The 23,815-nt window shown below is 42.8% G+C and overlaps 1 protein-coding gene across 1 annotated transcript in view; it reads left to right on the top strand.

The window, feature by feature from the left end:
- Nucleotides 1-2,407: 2,407 nt before the first annotated feature.
- Nucleotides 2,408-23,815, top strand: part of NFX1 (nuclear transcription factor, X-box binding 1) — a 61,946-nt gene continuing 40,538 nt past the window's right edge. Inside the window, exons 1-5 of the mRNA XM_035549774.1 lie at nucleotides 2,408-2,531; nucleotides 13,235-14,281; nucleotides 17,648-17,809; nucleotides 19,332-19,409; nucleotides 21,655-21,760. Coding sequence (XP_035405667.1) covers nucleotides 2,507-2,531; nucleotides 13,235-14,281; nucleotides 17,648-17,809; nucleotides 19,332-19,409; nucleotides 21,655-21,760 — 1,418 coding nt within the window. The 5' untranslated portion in view covers nucleotides 2,408-2,506. The remainder of the gene's footprint in view (nucleotides 2,532-13,234; nucleotides 14,282-17,647; nucleotides 17,810-19,331; nucleotides 19,410-21,654; nucleotides 21,761-23,815) is intronic.

Here is a 23,815-nt window from a genome sequence, read left to right as displayed (position 1 = left end):
GTGGCTGTCAGGGCCCTCAGGGCATCTTATGCTGTCCCTCCTCACCATCCTGGGGGGTTGGCTCTACGGGTTCAACACTAACTTATAGAAGTAACCGTCAGGCCTTGAGAATCCTTAAAAGCTGTCTCCATTCCTTCTCTCCTGAGCTGCTTTAAAATCCACGCTCTCACCTTTAGTGTCTGCCTGACCTATGTTGGAGGTATGCTTGTACCTACTTTGCCACTCACTGTCTTGATTTCTAGTTTGGGCTGTCCTGTCTCTACAGGTTTGCTGGACAACCTGGACTGTTGCTTGAATTGTTATTGAACCTGAAGCGTTATTGAAACTGCTCTGCTCTTCTTGTTTGAGTATTGTGGAATTTGCTGACTCTCAGCTCCCAGCTCTACATACCACATGGAGCAGTGTGTCCTATGACTGACAGTCATACTGGTCAGATGGAAAAAAGCATCCACTGAGAAAAGAAATGAGTAGTAAATGGTGCAGGGAAGGGAAGAGAAATATTCAAGGAGGATGAAGTAGAAAAAAATATATATGTTTTAAGAGAGGGAGTAAGCTTTAGTGGGGAGATCCTTGCTCCTATCCCTGCACTGAAAAGGAGAAAAGATGAGGAAAAGATAAAAAGACTATTTTGGCCAAACTACAGAAGAGAATAAAATCAAATGCCTACACAGAAATGCTGGACAATTATGTTAGGCTATAAGGAGTGGATGGAATTGGCCCGATGCAAATTTAAGAGAAGAAAGGGGAAAAAAACAACAACAACAACAACAAAGAACTGTTTAGATATAAAGGGAAAATGGACAACCATATAAATCCCCAATACCCTTCTGTATAGAAATCCTCAATACCTTGCCATAAGTCTTGTGCGAACCTTGCCATTTACGAATCTTTAACCACGTCACTATTCTGATTTTAGCAAACATGACTGAATTATTGCATTAAGTAGGCTAATGATTAACTGATGATTAAGTGCTGCAAGGAAAAAAAATCATACATTCTAGTTTGTGATTTACTGTAAAGGTATTAATAAATCTTAAATTGCTGCTAAATCAAACCTGTGTAAAAATTTCATCCACAACAACTCTGTATAGACCCAATACCTGGCATTTTTGCAGCAGCACATATAGGTGCAAATTCCTATAGTGCTTTCCATACGACAACTGCATTTTTTTGGTGATAGCAAAAAAGAGTGTGGATACTGGAGTGGTAGTGCTGTGGTATTCATGTAAAGCAATGTTAAAAATCTGTAGCAGTTCTATGTGAGTGTTACGGTCATGTCTCTACAGTAGTTACAAAGAACATGGGAACCGGAGGACTACTGCAAATATCTTATCAGCAGCAGGAAAACCACACATCACCTGTGAGAGGATGCATTAGCTCTGCTGCTACCACATACTTGTATTCCTAACTCAGATGAGAAAAAATTTTACATACAGCAATGCTCTTCATATGTATTCATAATCCATGGCAAAGCACATAGCACATTCATAAGGCTGTTGCTGTACTGGTTTGCAAACTTCCTTGGCAGCAGTGTCAGGAGTCCGGGCTGCATTTCAGCAGCTAGAGTTTCTGCAAAAGGCCCATGGTTTCTTTAAGGTGTTTCAAGCCATGAACTTGACTGACTAGAAGGGGAAGAACTATGTTGCAAATTGAACCTTGATCTGAGAACCGATGAGGGTGTGGAGGGCAGAATGCAGAGCCTGTGTGCAGTCGTGTTCCTCGGAGGTGCTGTTCTTCAGATCTACAGTTGCTATGGTACTGAGAAGTTACTCAGCAGTGTTTAAAAAGATCAGCAGCTCTGTAAGGACTCTGGAGCTACACCGCAATGGCAAAAGTATAGAACTGTTCTGTAGATGTACTGTAACCATGGCACTAAACCTCTGCAGGGAAGTGTGAATCATACAATGGTTCAACATTGGTGCTGAGAGCCGCATTATGACAAAGCATGCAGTTCTGTGGAGTATTTGTAGCTGGAGCATGACAAGATTTGTCTGCAGCACTGACTGCATTATGGGAAGCCTTGTGTGGGCTTCCCAGCAGAAGCTGAAGTTAACTAAGGCTCCGAAAGGCAACCAGTGCAGTGAGCCCACTGCACGGCAAAGACACAGATGGCAAGTTTATTGCCAAGCGAGCGGCCAACTTACTGCCAGCGCTGACACTTCTTTGTCGCTGTTACCTTCCCCTTCCCTTCCCTTCCCTTCCCTTCCCTTCCCTTCCCTTCCCTTCCCTTCCCTTCCCTTCCCTTCCCTTCCCTTCCCTTCCCTTCCCTTCCCTTCCCTCCCAGGCCCCGCGGCCCCAGCTGAGGGCTGACGCCCTCCCTCGCGCCCTCCCTCGCGCCCTCTCCCGCCCCCGGCCCCGCCCCCCCCCCCGCCCCGGCTCCCTCCCTCGCTGGGGCAGCCCCGCTGCGGCTGCGCGCGCCGAGCCGCACTCGGCGGGGAGGGGCTCGGAGGGGCCACTGCGCCTGCGCGGCGGCCGGGACGCGGGGTCCCGGGGCGGGGGCGGTGGCATGGCGGAAGCGAGGCTGGGCGCAGGTGAGTGCGGCCGCCGCGCCCGGGGGCCGGTCAGGGAGGCTGGGCGTGGGGGAGGGGGCAGCGGTTGGAGCCTCTCAGGGCGAGGGCAGGGCCGGGGCCGTTGGGGCCGTTGGGGCCGTTGGGGCCGCGGCACCACCTGTTGTACCCGCCGCCCTCGCGCGCCGCAACTTCGCGGAGCCGGCGGTGCCGCAGGGCGCGCTAGGAGGGCTTCGGGTGTGGGGAAAGGGTGCGAGTTTCAGCGACGTGACGGGAAAACGGGGACGGGAAAAGGATATAAAAAAGTCACGAAGATGTCTGGTCCCTGGAAAACTTACTGCTTCTCTGACCACCGCCATCTTCGCCTGCCCACGTCTCCCCCTTCCCCGAGTGACTTGCCCCGGTCACAGGAGCTCGTAGGGTTGTGATATTTAAGGCATTTTATGGGGTCTTGCAGGGGTTCGGGAGCGAACATCTCAGGTGCATGTTACTGAGTGCTCCCTGACCCCCCTCCAACGTCCTACGGTCCTCCCACGTGCTAAGAGCCATCCAGCCAAGAGGAGCTTAGGTACTGAGCCTGGAATGGGACTGAGCACCACAAGTGGAAGAAACAAGTTCATTTGTTATTTTTTTCCCCCCTTGATGGTTTTTAAGGTGCAGGATCAAATTAACTTCGCTGTGTGTGGTTGCTGACAAGGAGGAGGAGCAACCTTTCAAGACATATTCCAGCCTCACCTTTAATGACTTATAGCGTGTTATTGGGCACTTAGCTGTAGAATAACTCCTGCTGAGTTGTGTCTTGGGCATGTAACTAGAAATAATGTATGCCCTGAGTCATTCACGATATTTAGTGCTTTCATCGTGTCTTTTTCTCTTCTTTCAGTCTGGGTAGGCTTTTCAGGTAATTGGTATAACTTTGGGCTCACTTGATGAGCTAACTATTTTCATTGTTAATAAAGTTGTTAAATTTCTGCCAGGTAGAGTGTCCTGGACTTTCATGGCAGAGGGTAAAGAAGAAAATATGAATCTTTGCTAAAATATGAATCTGTAGTTAATTCAGACTAAGGATATCATTAGCCTGTACTGTTAATACCATCTTCCCCTCTGTTCTTAGCACCCAGGCAGTGAGTGAAGAGGGAAAAGTCATTTGAGTTCATTTTTGATGGCATGAAAATAGGTCCACAGCCTTGATGTGGGAAGTAGAATAGCCTGTGACACGTTCAGAGTAGTCTGATAGTTTCAGACTAGTAAAAAGAAGGTACTGCAGGCAGCTTGTCTGTTCATCTCTGTGCTGTCAGGTTGTGAGTCAGCTCAGGTGCTGAAACCTTTTCTGCAGTGCATATGCACTGGAATAAAGAGCCTTAAATGATTATATTGAACTAAACTGTGTTACTAAAAATGGTAAATTAGTCTGGGCTGTTCACTGCTTCTGCATTTGCTTTAAAATACATAAGCTAACCCAGGTATTGTCACATGGCATTAAGATCTGGAGTTTGTTCCTTGCCGTGGTAATACGTATTGTGTCTTTGAGACTCATCTCTTAGGTAATTCTGGATTTGTGTTTGTGCAATATTAAGATGTGAAATAGCTTTTGTCTAGGAAATTGTGGTGGTTTTACTCGGGTGGGCAGCCAAGTTCCGTCTCTGCTGCTCTCTCACTCCCCCTCCTCAAAGGGAAAGGGGAAGAAAATACGATGAAAAGGTGTCAAGGGTTGAGATAAGGACAGGGAGATGGCAATTATCGTGATGGGCAAAACAGACTCAGAGTAGGGAGATAGTATGATTTAATGCCTATAACTAACAAGCCAGAAAAGTGAGAAACAAAAGAAAGAAACCAAAAATGCCTTCCCCTCATCCACCCTCTTCCACCTCCTCCCCCCAAGCAGCGCAGGGGAATGTGGGCTGCGGTCAGTGTATAGCATTTGGTCTCTGCTGCTCCTTCACGGTCACTCTCTACCCCTGCTCCAATGCGGGGTCCCTCCCACGGGATGCCATCCTTCCCAAACTGATCTAGCATGGGCTTCCCACAGGCAGCAGCTCTTCAAGAACTGCTCCAGATATGGCTCCGTACCACAGGGTCTATCCCCCAGGAGCAAACTGCTCTAACACGGGTCCACCACGGGCAGCAGCTCCCCCCAGGCCCCCTGCTCCTGCGTGGGCTCCTTTCCACAGGCTGCAGGTCCTGCCCGGAATCTGCTATGGTGGGGGTCTCCCACAGGTCGCAGCCTCCGTCAGTGCAGGTCCACCTGCTCCACCGTGGTCTCCTCCACAGGCTGCAGGGTGGAGATCTGCTCCACCGTGGTACTCCATGGGCTGCAGGGGGACAGCCTGCTCCACCATGGTCCTTACCACAGGCCGCAGGGGACTTCTGCTCTGTCACCTGGAGCAACTCCTCCCTCTCCTTCTTCACTGACCTTGGCGCCTGCAAGGCTGTTTCTCACTCCTCGCTCTCTCCCAGCTGCTGTTCTGCAGCAGTTTTTTTTTTTTTCCCTGTCTTAAATATGCTCTCACAGAGGCTCAAACAACATCACTTATTGGCACGGCTCTGGCCAGCGCCGGGTCCATTATCTAACATGGGGCAGCTTCTGGATTGTTCTCACAGAAGCCACCGCTGTAGCCCCCCGCTACCAAAACCTTGCCGTATAAACCCACTACAGAACTTTATAGACAGCCTGATTTTGAGAGCTTAAATGTAAAAAATATTTCTGGTCTCAGGTTATACCAGGGGAAGCAGTTGAGGTCAAAGAATGGCTGGTTTAGGTCATGGTACATGTGCAACCTGAACAGGATATTTTGATAATAGTGAATGGTTATTGAGATCCAGGGGAAGAATATAATAAACAAGACAGTTGTGGAGTGATTAAGCATGTTGGTATACCTTTCCGGTTTCCAGCCGTGTGCACCTAGAAGAGACATCCCAAATGAAAGGTTATATTTGTATTTAATAGACATTACAGATTTTTTCCCCATCAGTTGCTGCAATTGCTGTTAAATGTAGTTTTGCTTTTTTGCGTTTATGATGACAAGTGGGTTCTGTTTCCTCATACAGCAAGTCATTAAAATGAAGGTATCAAGGAGCTGCTATAAAGCATACTGTAAGGGTGAACAGGAAAGTGAAAACTCATAATGCATTTAGTCCTTATGCAAAAGTCATTCTGTAGTAGATACTTCCCTTAGTATCTAAGCTACTTATGGTGAAGTTGTAGTTCTTCTCCCTACTTATATTTTTTTGCTCTGTCTTCTTCAAGTGGTCCAGCCAAAACTTAAGATTTTGTTCTAAATGTAGGTGCATTGAATTTGGACAATAACATAGAGAAGAGCGTAGTAGTATGCACTAATATGCTTTGGGGGCCAACTGGCTGGCAGGCAGCCCTGCAGAGAGGGACCTTGGGGTCCTTCATGGATTACAAGTTGACCATAAACCGGAAATGAACCCTTCTTCCAAAGAAGACCAACAGTAACCGAGACTGCATTTAGAAGAATGTTGCCAGATGGTCAAGGGAGGAGATCCTTCCTCTGTAGTCAGCACTGGTGAAGCTGCATCTGGAGTACTGTGTCCAGTTTTGGGCTCCCCAGTACAAGGAAGATTTCCGTTAGTGGTTAAAGTCCAGCAAAGGGCTATGAAGATGATTAAGGTGTGGGAGCATCCCTCATAAGGGGAGAGGCTGAGAGAGCTGGGACTGTGTGGCCTGGAGAAGAGAAGGCTCAGGGGAGAGTGAGTAAAGAATATGGATCCAGGCTCTTCTCAGTGGTATTGAGTGAAAAGTAAATGTTAAAGTACATGAAATTGTCTGAACACAAGAAGTCTTTTTATCATGAGGGTGGTCTAGAACAGGTTGCAGAGAGGTTGTGGAGTCTCTGGCCGTAGAGATGTTTCGAACCTGACTGGACACAGCTCAAGCAGGGTGTTTGGGCTATAGATGATCTGAAGAGTTCCTTTCCAAACTCAACCGTTCAGTGATTCTATGATAGTGATGCTTTTGTATGTCATTCTTTCTCTAATTTCTGGAAAGAGTTGTGGGAAGGGAACATATCTTTTATTAGATGAGCTGTCACAGTTGGAATAAACAGTAAGTTTCGGATGGGCATTTTGTTTTGCATGAAAATGGGTCCCACTGCATGGTTCTTTAAGCTTGAAACAATGTCATTCCTGTCGAGAAAGAAATCCAATCTTTTGCAAATCTGTGTTGTCTGTGAAAATTATAGCATAATGTAGTTGAATACAGTTATATAAAATGCCCAGAGAAGACAGAAAAGATTGAGCTTGTTCTGTGAGGAAGATGTTTAATGCTTCCAAAGCTATCAAAAAGGTTCAGATTTCCGTAATGTACCTTTTTTTTTTTTTCCTGGTACAGTATAATACAGGTACTATAAGATCTGCAGAGAGTGTCTTCCTTGTTGTGTGTGCTTTGTGTTCAGCTGATTGGACTATTTTGTATCTGGATATATGCGGTGTTGGCACAAATAGACTGTACACACTATACTGTCATTTATCTTCAGAAATAACCTTTCAGAATTTGAATTGCTTTGAGTCACAGAATCATAAAATGGTTTGGGTCAGAAGAGACCTGAAAGATCACCTAATTTCAACCCCCCTGCCATAGTCAGGGACACCTCCCACTAGACCAGGTTGCTCACAGCCCCATCCAGCCTGGCCTTAAACATTTCCAGGGATGGTGCATCAACAGGTTCTCTGTGCAACCTGTTCCAGTGCCTCACCACCCTCTGAGTAAAGAATTTATTTCTAAAATGTAATCAAAATCTGCCCTGTTTTAGTTCAAAGCCATTACTCTTTGTCCTGTAACTACACTCCCTGTCAAAGAGTCCCTCTCTGGCTTTCCTGTAGGCCCCCTTTAAGTACTGGAAGACTGCTGTAAGGTCTCCTCGGCGCCATCTCTTCTCCAGGCTGAACAAGCCCAACTCCTTCAGCCTGTCTTTATAGTGGAGGTGCTCCAGCCCATTGATCATCTTTGTGGCCCTCCTCTGGACTTGCTCTGATAGGTCCATGTCTTTCTTGTGTTGGGGACTCCAGAGATGAATGCAGTACCCTAGGTGGGGTCTCACAAGAACAGAGTAGAAAAGGAGAATTGCCTCCCTCGACCTGCTGGCCATGCTTCTTTTGATGCAGCCCAGGATGTGGTTGGCTTTCTGGGCTGCAAGTGCACATTGCTGGCTCGTGTTGAGCTCCTCATCGCCAACACCCTGAAATCCTTCTCAGGTCTGCTCTCAATTTATTCTCCATCCAGCTTGTATTTGCGTTTGGGGTTGCTCAAACCCAGGTGCAGGCCCTTGCACTTGACCTTGTTGAATTGCAGGAGGTTCACATGGGCTCACCTGTCAAACCTGTCTAGGTCCCTCTGGATGGCATCTGTTCTCTCCAGCATGTTAGGGGAACCTGTTGTTTCCCCTACTAGAATGGTTTTCCTCTGGCATCCAAAATTCACTCAAAGAGTGAAGTCTTATTTTATTCAGTGAAAACTTAATGATACCCATATATCAGCTCAAGCTGGGCTCCTGCGAGGAGGGACCCCACTCAAAACTTTCCCTGGCTTCTTACACCTGTACAATCTTTGTCTCCCGTACAATCCTCCGTACCTTTACAATCTTCACTATAGTCTAATCAGTTCTCAATGCATTTATGTTATGTTCCTTCAGATTGGCAGTTCGTTGTTGCAGGGCAGGATGGCTTCAGCTATCTCCCAGGGCAGGCTCTCATCAGGCACCATCCTTAGTCGGCACATCCCCCCCCTTCCCCATCAGCACCACCCAGGCCCCCACATGATGCTGCTCCCCGTTCCTCAATCACCACTGAATACCAGGTTCAGGTGATATGGAGCTCTTAGTGTGGCCTAAGGCTTCACAAAATTTACTCTACTAATGTGAAAAGATAGCTACCTGAATTTGTTGCATACCAGTGGATTGTTTCCCTGTAAAGGTCGTTGACTGCACCACAGAGCTTGGTGTCTTCGGCAAACGTAATGAGGGTACACTCAATCTCTCTGTCCATGTCACTGACAAAGATGTTAAACAGCACTGGTCCCAGTACCGACCCCTGAGGAACACCCCTTGCCACTGATCTCCACTTGGACATTGAGCTGTTGACCACGACATTTTGAGTGCAACCATCCAGCCAATTCCTTACCGATCACGTGGTCTACTTATCAAATCCATGTCTCTCCAGTCCAGACGGGGATACTGTGTGTGACAGCGTCAAATACTTTGCACAGGTCCAGCTACGTGACATCAGTTGCTCTTCCCCTGTCCACCAATGCTGTAACCCTGTCACAGGAGGCCACCAGATTTGTTGGCCGTCACCAATCACCTCCTTATTTTCCATGTGCATTAGCTTGAATATTAAGCAGCTTTCTTGGGCTCCTCTTCCCTCCAGGGTGTTGTCCCATGGTACTGTACCAAGTAGATCCATGAAGAGGCCAAAGTCTGCTCTCCTGAGGTCCAGGGTAGTGAGCTGGCTGTGCTCCCTCCTCGCTGCCCACAGGATCCTAAACTGCACCATTTTGGGTGCATCCTCAGGCAGAGCTCCATGCGTTCCGGCTGCTCATCAACATAGAGGGTGACATCCCCTCCTCACGTCCCCTGCCTGTCCTTCCTAAAGAGCCTGTATACTTCTATTCTAACACTCCAGTCATGGGAACTGTTCTACCATACCTCCGTAATTTCAGTGAGGTCATAGCCCTGCAGGCGTGCATACATCTGTAACTCCTCTTGTTTATTCCCCGTGCTACTGCGTTATCATAGAGGCATTTAAGTTGGGCCCCTGAATGAAGCTGACTTGCTGGAGTGGCTGGAATTCCTTTGTGCTGCTCTTCAGGTGCTCCCCTGCTGACCCGTGACCCTTCTCCAGGCTCTGGGTGGGCATCGGTGACACCAACGTCAAACTGGGAAGAGCAGAATGGATTGAGGTTTCCCTCCCCAGCAACTTTAGTTTAAAGCCATCTTCACCAGCTTGGCAAGCTTATGACCAAAGATGCTCTTCAAAGATGCTCTGACAGGTGGACCCCATCAGCCCCCAGCAGACCAGGTTTCTCAGAGCCAGTCCCATTGTTTAAATAGCCAAACTCCTGCTTGTGGCACCAGTCCTGTAAGCATCTGTTGATTTGCCAGATCCAACTGTCCCTTTCAGTCCCCTTGCCTTTGATCAGGAGCATGGACGAAGGGACTCCCTGTGCTCCTGAGTCCTTTACTGCTGCTCCCAGGGCTCTGTAATCCCTCTCGATTATCCTCGGACTGCTCCTGGCTGCATCACAGATGCCCATGTGAAACAGCAGCAGTGGGTAATAGTCCTTAGGCTGTACAAAGCTTGGCAGTCCCTGATACGAGCCCCTGGTGAGCAGGAGACTTCTCTCAAGAGCAGGTCAGGTCATCAGATGGATGCCTCGGTACCTCTCAGAAGAGTCACCTATTACCATCGCCTGTCACCTTTCTTAGTTGCACTGGTTGTTATTCAGGTAGCAGATTGATCAGATTGATCTTCTTTACTCAGCTCTGCTTCCTCTGCAACAGGTCTTTCCTTTTCAGTCTGTAGAGGGCTGAAGCAGGTCTGTAAGAGCACCTCAGGCTTTGGGGGAAGACTTCCTCCTGCTGGGCCTTGTTGCCAACTTCTGCTCTCCTGTGTTATTGGCCCCCCGTCCCTCTGTGAGTGTTGGTGAAGGAGTTTTGCTGTAGGCCTCAGTTTGAAACTGATGACATCTGTCTGCCCTGAAATGAACTTGGCCTTCTCCTGGGAGCTAGTATATAAACAAAGCATGTAATAACTAGTGATCACCTGATTGACTGCTAAATTTTGAGCTGGATGCCTCAAGATTATTATTAAAACTCTTTCTTTAATGGCTCTTCATTTCATGAGAATATGAAACTTCCTTGATTATTTCATAGAAATACAGGCTGGAATCTAGCTGTAGATGTTTCCTTTCTCTTGGGAGATTTATGTATTTACATGTAACTGTCAGAGGAAATCTAAGACACAGTTAGCTACTGTTTATTGTGTTTTTGTATGTATTCTGCTGTTTCTTGTCTTGGCGGACAGTAATCAATTTAGTTAGTAGAATTTACCACTTCTCTGGATGTTTTTTTTTTACAATGTAAAAGCTGGCAGTAAGAATAGGAATCCTATTCATGGATGATTTTAAAAAGAAGTCTTAATTATTAATATTATTGAGGTGTTTTTTAATATCTGGTTCATGGTTTTCCATCTGTTTCTTCAAACTTGCATATTATTTGGAAGGTGCTTTCAAAAAGCACCCACACAGTGAAGGCGTGTTTGCTGATGTTCAGAGGGAAGCTCTTGTGTCTCGGTTTTGGACCTGTTGCCTCTTGTCCTTTCACTGTGCACCACTAAAAAGAGCTTGGCTCTGTCCTTGTTATTACCCCCCTCGCCTTCAGGGATTTATATACTTGGATAAGATCCCTCCTGAACCTCCTTGTCTCTAGGCTGAACAGTCCCAACTCTCTTAGCCTTCCTTCAGAGGAGAGATGCTCCAGTCTGTTCATCATTTTCATGGCCCTTTGTTGGGCTCGCTCTGGTATGCCAGTGTGCCTCTGTTCCTGAGGAGCCCAGAACTGGATGCAGTACTCCAGGTGTGGCCTCATCAGTGCTTCTTAGAGGGGAAGGATCACCTCTGTCAACCTGCTGGCAGTACTTTCCCTAATGCAGCCCAAAATACTGTTAGCCTTCGTAGCCACAAGGGCACATTGTTGACTCACATACAAATTGGTGTCCACCAGGACCTCCCAGGTCCCTTTCTGCAAAGCTGCTTTCTAGGTGGGTGACCCCAAAATGGTCCATGGGTGGTTCTTCCCAGGTGCAGAACTTTGAACTTCCCCTTGTTGAACTTCACGAGGTTCCTGCCGGCCCATTTCTCCAGCTTGTCAAGGTCCCCTGGATGGCATCATGACCCTCTGTTTGTGTCATCTACAAACTTGCTGGGGGTACGCTCTGCCCCATCATCCAGGTCATTAATGAAGATGTTAAACACAACTGGAGCCCGTAATGAGGTATACTGCTAGTTACTGTCCTCCAACTAGACTTTGTGACTCTGGTCACCACCCTGTGGGCCTGTCCATTCAGCCAGTTTTCAACCCACCTCACTGCCTGTCCCTCTAGCCCAAACATCAACAGCTTGTCTGTAAGGGTCTTACTGGGGACAGTGTCAAAGGCCTTACTGCAGTCCAGGTAGACAGTGGTCACTGCTCTCCTCTCATCCATCTGGCCATCAGAGAAGTTTATCAGGTTGATCAAGCATGACTTCCCCTTGCTGAATTCATGGTGAGACTTCGTCATGAGTTTCTTGTCCTTCATGTGCCTGGAAATTCCATGGTCAGCTGTTCCTTCCCCAGAACTTAGGTGAGGTTTACTGGCCTATAGTTCTCTGTGTCTTCCGCCTTAGAGGTAGGAGGGACATGTGCTTTCCTCCAGTCTTCAGGCACTTCTGAGTCACCAAGGATTTTTGAGTGGCCTCACAGTGATTATCAGGTCCATCAGAGCTTGTGGGTGCATCCCATCAGGGACCATGGAAGCATGTATGTCCAGATTGCTTAAGTATGCTCTGACCTGATCTTCTTCGCCTAAGGATACATGTTCCTTGCTGCAGTCTTTCCCCCTGGTCTCCAGGAGCCTGGATTCCAGAAAGCCAGTCTTTCTAGGAAAGACCGAGACAAAGAAGGCATTCAGTACTTCAGCCTTTTCCCTGTTCTGTGTAATGACGTTCTTGTTGTTGTTCAGCAGTGGGCCCACATTTTCCCTAGTCTTCCTTTTGTGACCTCTGTGCTTACAGAAGCCCTTCTTGTTGTCTTTGACATTCCTGACCAAACTCAATTCCATTTGGACTTCAGGTTTCCTAACTTCATTCCTGGATGCTCTAATGATTTCTCTGCATTTCCCCCAAGGTTACCTGTCCTTGCTTCCATCCCCTGTACACTTCCTTTTTGTGAGTTTGGCCACTTCTGCCTGACCTCCTGCTCGTTGGGATGGACCATGCTTGACCGTGGAGGAGCTGATCCTTGAGTATTAACCATCTTTCATTTGGTCCCGCTTCACTCCAGGGCTTTTTTGTTGAGAATAAGTTTCAGAATTGAGCTAGATGGGGTTTCTGACACGCACCTCTTTCTTATCACTTCAGTCATAGAAATGACAGAAAGAGACCTCTACAGGAGAAGCATGGTTCATTTTGATTACATCATAATAGAAAAACAGGCTACCCTTGTGTAGTCCCTCTGCCACTTAATGCACCTGTGTATAGAACAGTGAAATCAGAGTTCATGCAAGCATTGACTATTGCTGCTCTTTAGATGATGGAATATTATTTATATTCAAAGTTCTGTGTAGTATTAAAATCTCAAATTGTATGCAAAGGACATCTTTTCCTTCAGGTTTGTGCATGTATGCAAATGTCTTAGGGGAAATTTAGGCCCATGTTAAACACTGATTATCACACTGTATACCATGCTTATACATGCAGTGATGCTTCAAGTGTTTTTTTTTTTTTTTTTTTTTTAAATCTTAGGCTTTTTTTCTGTTCTTGACTCTAGGCCATCGCAGTCTTTGTCTAAAGAAGTCAAGATGCTGTATGATTCAACTTGAGTTTCTAGAAACTTATTTTTAGTAGTTCTGTCTAGCTTGCAATTGATTAAACTTTTAGGCCTTCGCCTGTATGCCTTTTTTTTTTTTTTTTTTTTTAAGACGTGTTTATTTTTTGTCTTTATGCTTTTTAGGTGCACTGAATCTCAGTCCTGATGCCCCTGATTCCCTTCCAGGAGAAAGACAATCTACAGATGTAAACTGGGTAAATAAAGATAGGAAAGAATCTAACAGTAATCAGAGTAGAAATAGTTTACCATTTTCTAGTCTGTCTGAAAGAGCTACGGATTTTGAAAACTCTTCCACAAAGCATTGTGGTGTTTTTAATCCTGAAAGTCAGTATGGGAATGCTCAAGACTTTCACCAATATTTTGGTACCACTAAAAGTTCAAAAAATCGCTACTTTCAAAGCCAGAGGTGGCACAGATCAAGAAATGATAGCACATGTGCTAGAAATAAGGTAAGACAAAGTACTACTGATACTGCTGCAAGTCCAGGAACTTCAGATGCTGCAATGGTACATGGAAGAAGAGCACCTCCTAGAGGATATAATGACCTTCTCTCTTCAGAGAGTGACAGGGATGTACCTAATGCAGATAGCAGAGGGGCAAAGCCAAAGAAAACGCACTTGATGCATGCATCTGGAAGAGGTTTCAGGGAGAAGGGAAGGCAAGTACATGAGCGAGAAAAGAGAATAAACTCTAAACAGAAAGTAGAGCTGTTTGAAAATGTTCCATCTTTGGATTTGAGTCAGTCTGACTCTTCAGAATCATCTGTTGGAAAGGCATTCTGCGAGGCACCGAATGGTAGTGGGGATGAGCAGAAAGGCTACAATTATGTAAACAAAAGATATCCCCGGAAGCCTGTGTGGAATAAACCCCCAGTGGAAAAAGAGAGTCAGAGAAGACATGATTCTCATCGTAGTAAAAATACAAAAGTAGGTAAGAAGTCTTCACATGCATATACTCCAAAAGATAAAAATGAGAGGAAGAAAGAACTCTCTGTTTGCAAAAATGATGAAAACTTGACCAGTGAGAGCAAGCATGAATTGTCTGACTCTGTCAGATGTAATGGAAGAAAGTTCCTGCTAAAGGGGGATCAGGTATCTTCCCTTCATTTCAGCTGGACCCAGTACTGGAAGAAGCAAAGTGATATACCAAAAAACAAGGAAACTCATACAGGTAAGCATTCTAGACTGTTGTGTACTATGGTATGAAATATATGATCTTAAATAATTTAAACTGCCTTCACACTTGACTAGCTGAAGATGCTTATTATTTCACATCAGGCCACTATCAGTTTCCAGAGGTAGAACTAAAGGTAAACTTGTGGTTTCTGGTGGGCAGATGTCCCGTAAGTTTACTAGAGAGGACATATTTTTTTTAAAAGTTTGTTCTACTACTGAACTGCAAATGATGGCCTAATCAGGCATTGTGTTAAAACATATGTTGTGGGTGTTCTGAACATTTGGTCTTGAGAGGGATAATTCAAAAATTGATTTTTGTGGAGGAAGTTTTCTTATGTTTTATGTAAGAGGACGAAAATCCCTGGTAGAAGAATTGCATTCTGTTCCTAACTGGATTATTTTCCTATTTTTTTGCACCAGTAGTACCAAAAGGTAATTAGAAATGGAAAATGTCTTTAGATACTGGTTTTGGAAGTTGGGAGTAGAACCATGTGCAGTTGTTGGTGAAAAGCACACCCTTAAGTTTTCACTGCCTGAGCGAATTTTGTGGCAACTCATACAGTTAGGGACTTAAAATATGAAACGGAAATCTGAATTTCTTCAATGCCACAGTACTGGTTTCTGTTTCTCCAGAAATTGTTTAACCTGGATAGCAAGTTCTTATTCTTACATAAGAGATTGGTAGACTAATTCTCATTACCTTGATTGTGCTGTGGAATTGTGTGAAGTTTTTTCTCTTTCAGAGCTTAGAAAGTAGTAGTGTAATCAGGAAGCATAAGATAGCTCCAGTAAGAAGCTTTGTTCCCTTGCTAGATGCTCAGGGATCAAGAACTTCCTTGATGCTTTTTCTAGCTTTAAAATACTCAGAAGCGTGAAATTTGATGTTCTACTTGAATCATAAAATTAAAGGTAGTCAATTTTTCTCCAAATATTGTCCTTAAGTGAAGAACATCATATGCAATAACCAGAAAAAGAGGTAGTGATCTTTTACAGGGAACATAAGGATCTTTCCCCTGCCACATTGGCAATACTTCTTTTCATGCTTTAGTTGGGAGCTGTTTTGGAAACAATATCTGCCACTATTTTCAGGGGGACCTTATCTTTTTAACTGTTATGGGACAACCATCCTTTCTGAGAGCAACATAGCTTTAGTCTCCTGGAGAAGAGTAGGGAAATAAGTTTTCATCATGGTTGTTTTCTTGTCAGCAGGTAAAATTCGTAGGGTACTGAAAGCAGATATGACAGTTAATTCTAAATCTTGTGGTGCTTGATGCAGGATGGCTAGAAAAGATGCTCAGAAGCGCTTGTATCATATTAAGGAGGGTAAATATTGTGAACACTTTGTGGTGGTTTTACCCAGCTGGGCAGCTGGGCTCCACCACAACCACTCTCTCACTTCCCCCTCCTCAAAGGGAAAGGGGGAAAAATATGATGAAAAGGTCTGAAGGGTTGAGATGAAGACAGGGAGATCACTCAACAATTATTGTCACTGGCAAAACCGACTCAGCATAGGGAGATTAGAGAAATTTATTACCTATTGCTAACAAGCTAGAGCAGGGAGAAACAAACAAACAAAAAAATGAAAACACCTTCCCCCCCATCCACCCTCTTTCACCTCTTCCCACTGGGCAGCACAGGGGAACAGGGAATGGTGTCTGTGGTCAGTCTGTAGCATTTTGTCTCTACCACTCCTCCTCAGTCACTCTCTGCCCCTGCTCCACATGGGGTCCCTCCCACGGGATGCCGTCCTTCCCGAACTGAGCCTGCGGGGGCTGCCCACAGGCAGCAGCTCTTCAAGAACTGCTCCGACACGGCTGCGTACCACGGGGTCCATCCATCAGGAGCAAACTGCTCCAGCACGGGTCCCCCACGGGTGGGCGGCAGCTCCCCCCAGGCCCCCTGCTCCTGCGTGGGCTCCTCTCTGTGGGAGACAGGTCCACCCCAGAGTCTGCTCTAGTGGGGGTCCTCCACAGGTCACAGCCTCTTCCAGGTAAGCCCCACCTGCTCCACTGTGGTTTTCTCCATGGGCTGCAGTGTGGAAGCCTGCTCTGCCATGGTACACTGTGGGCTGCAGGGGGACAGCCAGATCCAACCACCATGGTCCTTACCACAGGCTGCAGGGGAACTTCTGCTGCAGCACCTGGAGCACCTCCTCCCCCTCCTTCTTCACTGACCTTGGTGTCTGCAAGGCTGTTTCTCACTCCTCTCTCTCCCAGCTGCTGTTGTGCAGCAGTTTTTCCCCTCTCTTAAATAGTGCTCTCTTTTCCCCTCTCTTAAATAGTGCTCTCTCAGAGGCATAAACAGCATTGCTTATTGGGTTGTCTCTGGGCAGCGGCAGGTCCCTTTGGAGCTGGCTGAAACTGGCCCTTATTTAACATGGGGCAGTTTCTGCATTCTTTTCACAGAGGCCATCCCTGCACCCCCTGATACCCAGACCGTGCCACATAATCCCAATACACACTTTCAACTTTCCAGACATCTATAGTCATGCTCTCAAAGTCATGTGTGGTACAGAACATTTTTTAATTAGTAGTCATTTTTCTTTTGTCATTTGTTATGGGTCCTAACTTCCCTTGTAAAAACTATGTGAAAGCTATGTAATTAAGAGATTTTAAAATTCTGTGGTCAAATAGTATTTCTGAGGTGTATTTGATATCTTTGACTTGGTGGGAGAGTTAATCTGGCAGAACTGAAGTTATGTGGCGCCTTTGTTATATTTGTGCATCTAACTCTGTTTTCAGGCTGTTTCATCTTTCATTTAGAATTCTTGCTTTATTTTCAAGATCCTTTTTTAAATTCTTTCATTCGGCTCAAAAGGCCCTATGTTTTGGCTATTGTTTCCCAGTAATTCCACTCCTAAAGCAATTTATGAGGGTCTGGTTTATATAACGCAGGTACAGCACTGTTAGTATTTGTTTTGTGGTCTTCCAGAAATAATGACGGGAATGAAATTTAATTTTGAATGAGACTCCTGCAGTTGATAAGTCTCAAGGTTTTTGTTGTAAACTTTATATGACATATATGTAAATGATGTATAGGTAAACTTTTATGATTTCATATAAAATGTTGTGTAAAACCTCAAACTTGCAGGCTAAGAGCTATTAACTCTTTTGTAAGATCACAATGATTGTTGTTTGTCAGCAGAAATTATTGTTGCCACTTCTATGCAAGTCTCATACTCCCTTTCCCTGCTCTGAAACAAGAGAAATGTGTACCGAGTGTTTTCCAGGGGCAAGCTAATAATACCTTGTTCAGAGCCACACAGGAAAAAGAAGTTCTGTTAAAATTTATGTGAAATCTTGGATTTATTTTTTCTTAGCTAGTTGATGTTTTGCATGTAAGTAATATATTTTATTTGCAGGGTCCTTGATTGAGCAGCTGACCACAGAGAAGTATGAGTGTATGGTATGTTGTGAGGTAGTCCGAATAGTAGCCCCTGTGTGGAGCTGCCAAAATTGTTACCATGTATTCCACCTGAATTGCATTAAGAAATGGGCAAGATCACCGGCTTCTCAAGCAGAAGGTAGATATTTTCTCTCGTATGTACATTTTCTCTCAAATATATGTAATAGTAAAAATTTTTGTTTTCTGTGTTGGAAAATTAGTTCTAAATGGTGTCTAATTTAAGGTAACTGGTAAGCCTAAAAATATATTAAGTCAGAAATGTGTTTTTCAGGGTTCTTTGGATACTTTATATAATCCTCTTAACTGTTTTGATTCTTTCCAGTATTGTGGCTAAAACTGATTTCAGTGTTGGATACGTAAATACAAGATCATTCAATGAAATCATTGCATCAAGATGCAAAGTTCTGTCTGCATTTTTACACACCAAGAAATCGCATGTTCTCTCATCTGTGCTTGACTTAGAAGTCCAACAGAAGCAGTACTCCAAGCATTAGTTGTCTGCTTTTAAAAAGGATTGAAAGGAATTGCGTTGTTAATGTAATGGCTAAGTACGCTGTACCAAATAATACTGTAGGGAATCCCTTGGGGGTTAATATACTGGCTTTGGGAGCAGCCACATAAGGTGCTTACAAGTTTACAGCACTCAAATAAATCTTGGTGAGGAAATGGAAGTTGGTCTTGGGCATGAACATGAGCATATATTCATACACCATTTAAATTGATTGGTTAAGAGAAACAGGGAGGGCTGATCGGCTTATATTGATATAACCAATTTGTGTCCAATAGTGCCTTCACAAATGTCATCACAGGACATGGTTTAGTGATGGTACTCGTTATGTCAGGTTGGTGGTTGGACTCTATGATCTTGAAGGTCTTTTTCAACCTAAATGATTATTTGTTCCTAGCCAGGTAGGTCCTGAATTTGGAAAACATCGTCATAATGTTGCTTTCCTTACGCTGCAGTCAACATCTTCATGAATGTTGTCTTCCTTACACTGAAGTCCTTCCATTGCTACCAACCAACACCTTCCTGAAAAAAAGAAGCAAGAAAACTATTATTTAATAAAATACCAACTTAAAGAATAGAGTCCATGTCAATAGTTAGGTGTAGTCACCATTTAAGTAAAATATATTATTCTCATTTATAGAGCACTAATTATTCAGGGCGTGAAGTGATATGTAACTGGTCTTCTGCAATACATGTAAAGTCATAACATGAGACAACGATGAAAAGAAAGTATAGGTGTTGCTTAAGTCTGTGGGTGGTTTTATTTTTCTTGCCCATTTCCCACATTTTAACACTTTTTTCTCAAATCTTCAGATATCATGAAGACTGTCAATATTCTGTGAAGTAGATTGTTGTCTTATAACAGGGAACATGATAACAGAAGTACAATTAAAAAAAAAAAAAAACAAACAAAACTGTTCTTGCTTCTATATAAAGTATGAGTCTGTCAGGTCAGATGAAGTACCACTGCTGTGTTTATATTGATACTGTAAAAGCTTCGCTTTTGTTAACCTGCTTTCTCACCACTTACTCTCATATTGTTTCCTATTGTTTTTCTGTACTTATTCTAGGCTCACCAATTAGCTCCTTTAATTACTTCAAGTCACTTTTATCTTTAATTTTTTATCTACAGATGGTAATAGTGGTTGGAGATGCCCAGCTTGTCAGAATGCTTCTACACAAGTTCCTAGAACTTACACTTGTTTCTGTGGTGAGTTTCTTGATGGCTTTCGCAAAGAAAAACAGTTCTGTCCTTTTGATTCTTTTTTTTTTTTTGAATTCTGTTTTGTTGCACCTTTGCCTACATCCTTGAAATTTAACCTTGTTTAAAACTATTGATTTTGGAAGGCTGCTGCACACAAAATCACACCCCTGTATGTTGCTTAAAACATCAAAACAAATCATAATTTATATATGCTTTTATATAGTTATATAAAAATACTTACTAGAATTGGGCTTCTATCCTAAAAGCTTTCCTTCTGTAGGAGGATTGAAATAACCTGTATCTTTTATGTCTGCTTTTGTGGCCAGGATACACCAAAATAATATATAACTCAAGCATACAACTGATGTTACTGTAAGAAAACGAGTGACTGTATGAATGTTGCAGTTTTGTTACTTACGTTTATCAGGGACACATACGGGTTAAATAGAAAAGAGTATTAGGACTATTTAGACTTTTATGTAGGTACATGTTTAATGACAAAGGTAGATGAAATTGAGTGCAATATCCACTAAGCCATAGGTATATGACAAGAAGTGAGAAATAAATGATGTTACTTAATTGCATACATGTAGATAGATTGTTTCGGATTTACCCTTTCGAAATTTGTGTTGATTTCATGTAGCTTTCCCTTCCTTCAGTAAATGTGGCACTAGAAATTTTCACCCCACTTCCTACCAAATAGCTTATTTTGGAATAGAGCCGGTCAATGAACTTATCTTAAAGAAACTAAATTTAGACTGTAATAGGTAACAATTTTACCTGAGATTCTCTTTATCTAAATGGTTGAGTGAGTCAATTAAGAACAATGCAATTTCAGGTAAGACATTTAGAGTTCTTATTACGACAGTCATTTGAAATGTGTGAAATACTGTTAGTACAGGGCTAATAACTCAGGTAGAATGACTGTCCTGATTCCAGATGAAAGTTTTACTTTTAAGACAGGTCATCCATCTGTTAAATAAGAAAGATTCTGCCTAGGCTAAGTTGATTTGTCTCTAGACTGTTACATAATTTTGAAAGATCTACAGTATGAACCTCAGGTTGTCCACAGGGTCAATATTAGTGGAACACCATGTTGGAACATAAACCTTTAATCTGTAGATAATTTTACATTGATGATAGATAGGGCATTTGGACTTAACCAGCTGCTTATGCAAGTCTATCTTGTATTTGTTGCAGAATACTAAATTTCTGTTGAGTGTGGTCAAGTCTTGTGTCTTTTTGTTGTTGGTGGTGGTTTTAATTTTTTTTCCCTCTATATTGCATGGGGGAAATTCCTGGCTTATTTTTCTTTAGAATCTTCCAATTTTCAGGATTTTCCTGGTGAATAAAGGCCATCCATATTGTGTGTTCATACTTTTCTAACTTGCTACTTACAGTATAGGTGTACTAAAAGAGTCATGTCACTAGAAAATAAATTTTCTTGGTGTTCTTAATTGTTGCAGCTCTAATTTGTAATACTAGTTCAGTTGCTCCTCTTGCAGACAGTCAAATTAGGTTTGCCTTTGTGATGAAGTGTGGTAATTAACTTTAACCAGGACAATCATCTCATGCTCTTAGAGCTATAAGATTTGCTAAGAATATGTCAGATCAATTAAAATGTAGTTTCCGTGCTTACCTGAAAGCCTCATATATTCCATGAGTATAACCTAAAGGATTTATCACTTCTTGTTCAAGACTTCCTACTGCATTCATGAAAATGTCAACAGTTAAGGTTTATGCAGAATCTGCTTCTTTTTAGGGAAGTCACTTTTATAATTTGCACAGTCATTTCATGCTGCCCCCATTCTCTATCTCTGTACTAGCTAGATCTTACGTATTGGGAATCGTATCTTATTTTTTTGTGTTGAGGCAGCAAGGGGGTTGCACCTTTTAATTTTCTTACCTACTATGCAGTCCGATCAACTAAAGGGACCTTTTCACTTTCTTGTGTTTTGTTAGTTTAGTTTGATGTCAAATAACAACTACCTAAGTGCCTGCTGAGAGCATAGAAAGAAAGACTCTTCTGGAGCTTGATATTACTGTGGAATTTACTTTTAAAGATGTTAAGTATATATCTGCAATGAGATTAAAAAAAAAACGAACATGAAGCATCCTATGTTATTTTGTTTTTCAAATAAGATTACTCAGTATTGAAAATACAAATTTTTCTTTTTGATCTAATATCTCTCCAAAATTGAATATTATACTCAAGTCAATACACATGTTTTTGACTTTGACCTTTTTTTAGGTAAGGTACACAATCCCGAATGGAATAGAAATGAAATTCCGCATAGCTGTGGGGAGCTTTGTGGAAAGAAGAGACAGAGTTTGGACTGTCCACATCTTTGTAACATGTAAGTAAATGTCATGTGACTATTGAACTTCAGAAAACTTCTGAAGACTGTATTTGAATTCTTTTTAACTGTAGGATATGCCTACAGGTGTATCTGGTATATAGCTCAACTGAGGCTTGAAAGAAATGGAGGCTATATGTGGTTGTGTAAAGTGAATTCATATCAGAGGATGTACAGGAGGTCAGATGCAACAGCTGTATCAACATTTCAATCCTATTATAGGGGCTGAACCAGCTACATAACTTGGTTTCACGAACTTTTGTTGAAGTCAAGAAAATAGTGAATAAAAGTAATTTAAATGTGTCTCCACCAGAGATTTTAGGTGTCTCTTTTCCTGTAATGGAACTTGTATATCTTAATCTAAATAGTAGTGTTTCTTGATTTGACTGAAGGTCCGCTTACTTCTATTCTTTGGGGTTTTTTTTGTTTTTTTTTTTTGGCTTGTAAACTGTTGAGGTTTAGAAGGCATTACATATAATGCCTTTATCTGTTTGTTCAAACCACCAGCCTAATGAAACAAAATTCTTATGGAGATCTCAATCAGTATATGTAACTTGGATTGTTTTTATTAACATTTATTTGTATAACTCCCTGAAGAGAGGTAAAGACCAATTTTATTTTCAGTTTTGGATGTTTTCCTTAGGTCTTTTTTAGCAGTGTGGATGTAATACTGTATCCACAAGATTAACAGCATGAGGCCAGCTTTTTCAATATACAAATGTTTGCTACTCGGAAAAAATGTGTTGTTCTTAGTGTATCTGTCTTCATCTGACATACATGAAGATAAGTCTGTAATGACAGACTTATCAACAGCCTTGAGAGCATTTGAAAAAGGTCTTACAAAGGCAGTAACTGAAACTTTCTCTCTGTTCTCTGTACTGGTTTAAGCCTAGATGTCTGGTTTTTCTTCGTAGGTCTTTGGTGCTGTAGTCTTCTTCACAACAGTTGCAGAAAGTCTTTTGGGGCTCTGTTGTCAAATCTAATACTTTTACTGTCAGGCAGATAAAAGTTTAATTTTTCTTATGTCTAGCTGCATCTATCATCACAACCTTTATGGTATGCAAGTTCTCTAGAATAGCATATAACTGCAATAGCTTGTGAAAGAAATCATCTGTGCTGAAGACAGAGAATCAAGGTTCAGTAAAAATAAGACTATGAATGCACTGAACAGAACTTAATACTGAGGTCTTTGGCATCTGTTTTTTCTTTTTTTTCTGTTTATTCTGTAACACAGTTGTTTGTGGTTTTTTTTTTTTTGGCTCTGTCCCTTAAAACACACTAAAACTCTGAGGTATCATCAGTCTCTATCATCTAAAGAAAATTTTCTGCAATTTCTCTGTGTGCCTATGTAAAAGGGTTAAATGAATTTTGAGTATGTCTTAACTCTTAAGTATTGATTAAGTAAGTTCTGTAGTCTGTAGCTTCTGCATAAACCTAATACCAGAGCTGCTTGTTAGAGAAGTAGTGTGTGAGCGCATACGTCTACAGGGATCCATAAAGAATACTTATTTTTAAAGTCAGAAGTTTGGTTTCAAATGACTGGTTTTGGCATTACTAGAATTCTGTTTGTAGTAATAAAATGACAGAGTCTCATTTAAAACTACCTCAGAAATGCACATTAGCAAAACTTGTAGACATGGAAATTAACTGTGTGGTACTTTCCTGACAGTAGGTCAGAAGGAGGCTTGCTATAAAGCTGCAGTCTCTTATAGATAAGAATAAAGACGTATTGCTGTTGATGAACTTCTGATATGACTCAGTTATATTGCTCTTGACTATGACAAGAGATGTACTGTTTTGTCCTTGCATAGTGACTGTACTTGGGGAATTTGGTAATTGTGCTGTAATTGGGTAGTCTGATGATGTTTTTTTCAGTGTTTTTGTTTGGCTTGTTTTGTTTTTTTCTCTTTTGGGGTGTTTTTTTGTGTTTTAAAATAGGACATCTGGACTGGCCAGTTCTGGTTTATAAGAACTGCTCTGCATGCAAGTTGCTGTATTTGCAAAAGAAAGGGACTGGGAGCTGGCTAGGGAAGAGCACAGACAAATTAGCTAAGT

The sequence above is a fragment of the Cygnus atratus genome, chromosome 2 (genome assembly GCF_013377495.2).
Source record: "Cygnus atratus isolate AKBS03 ecotype Queensland, Australia chromosome 2, CAtr_DNAZoo_HiC_assembly, whole genome shotgun sequence".
NCBI lineage: Eukaryota > Metazoa > Chordata > Aves > Anseriformes > Anatidae > Cygnus > Cygnus atratus.
This window is presented reverse-complemented; position numbering and strand designations above follow the sequence as displayed.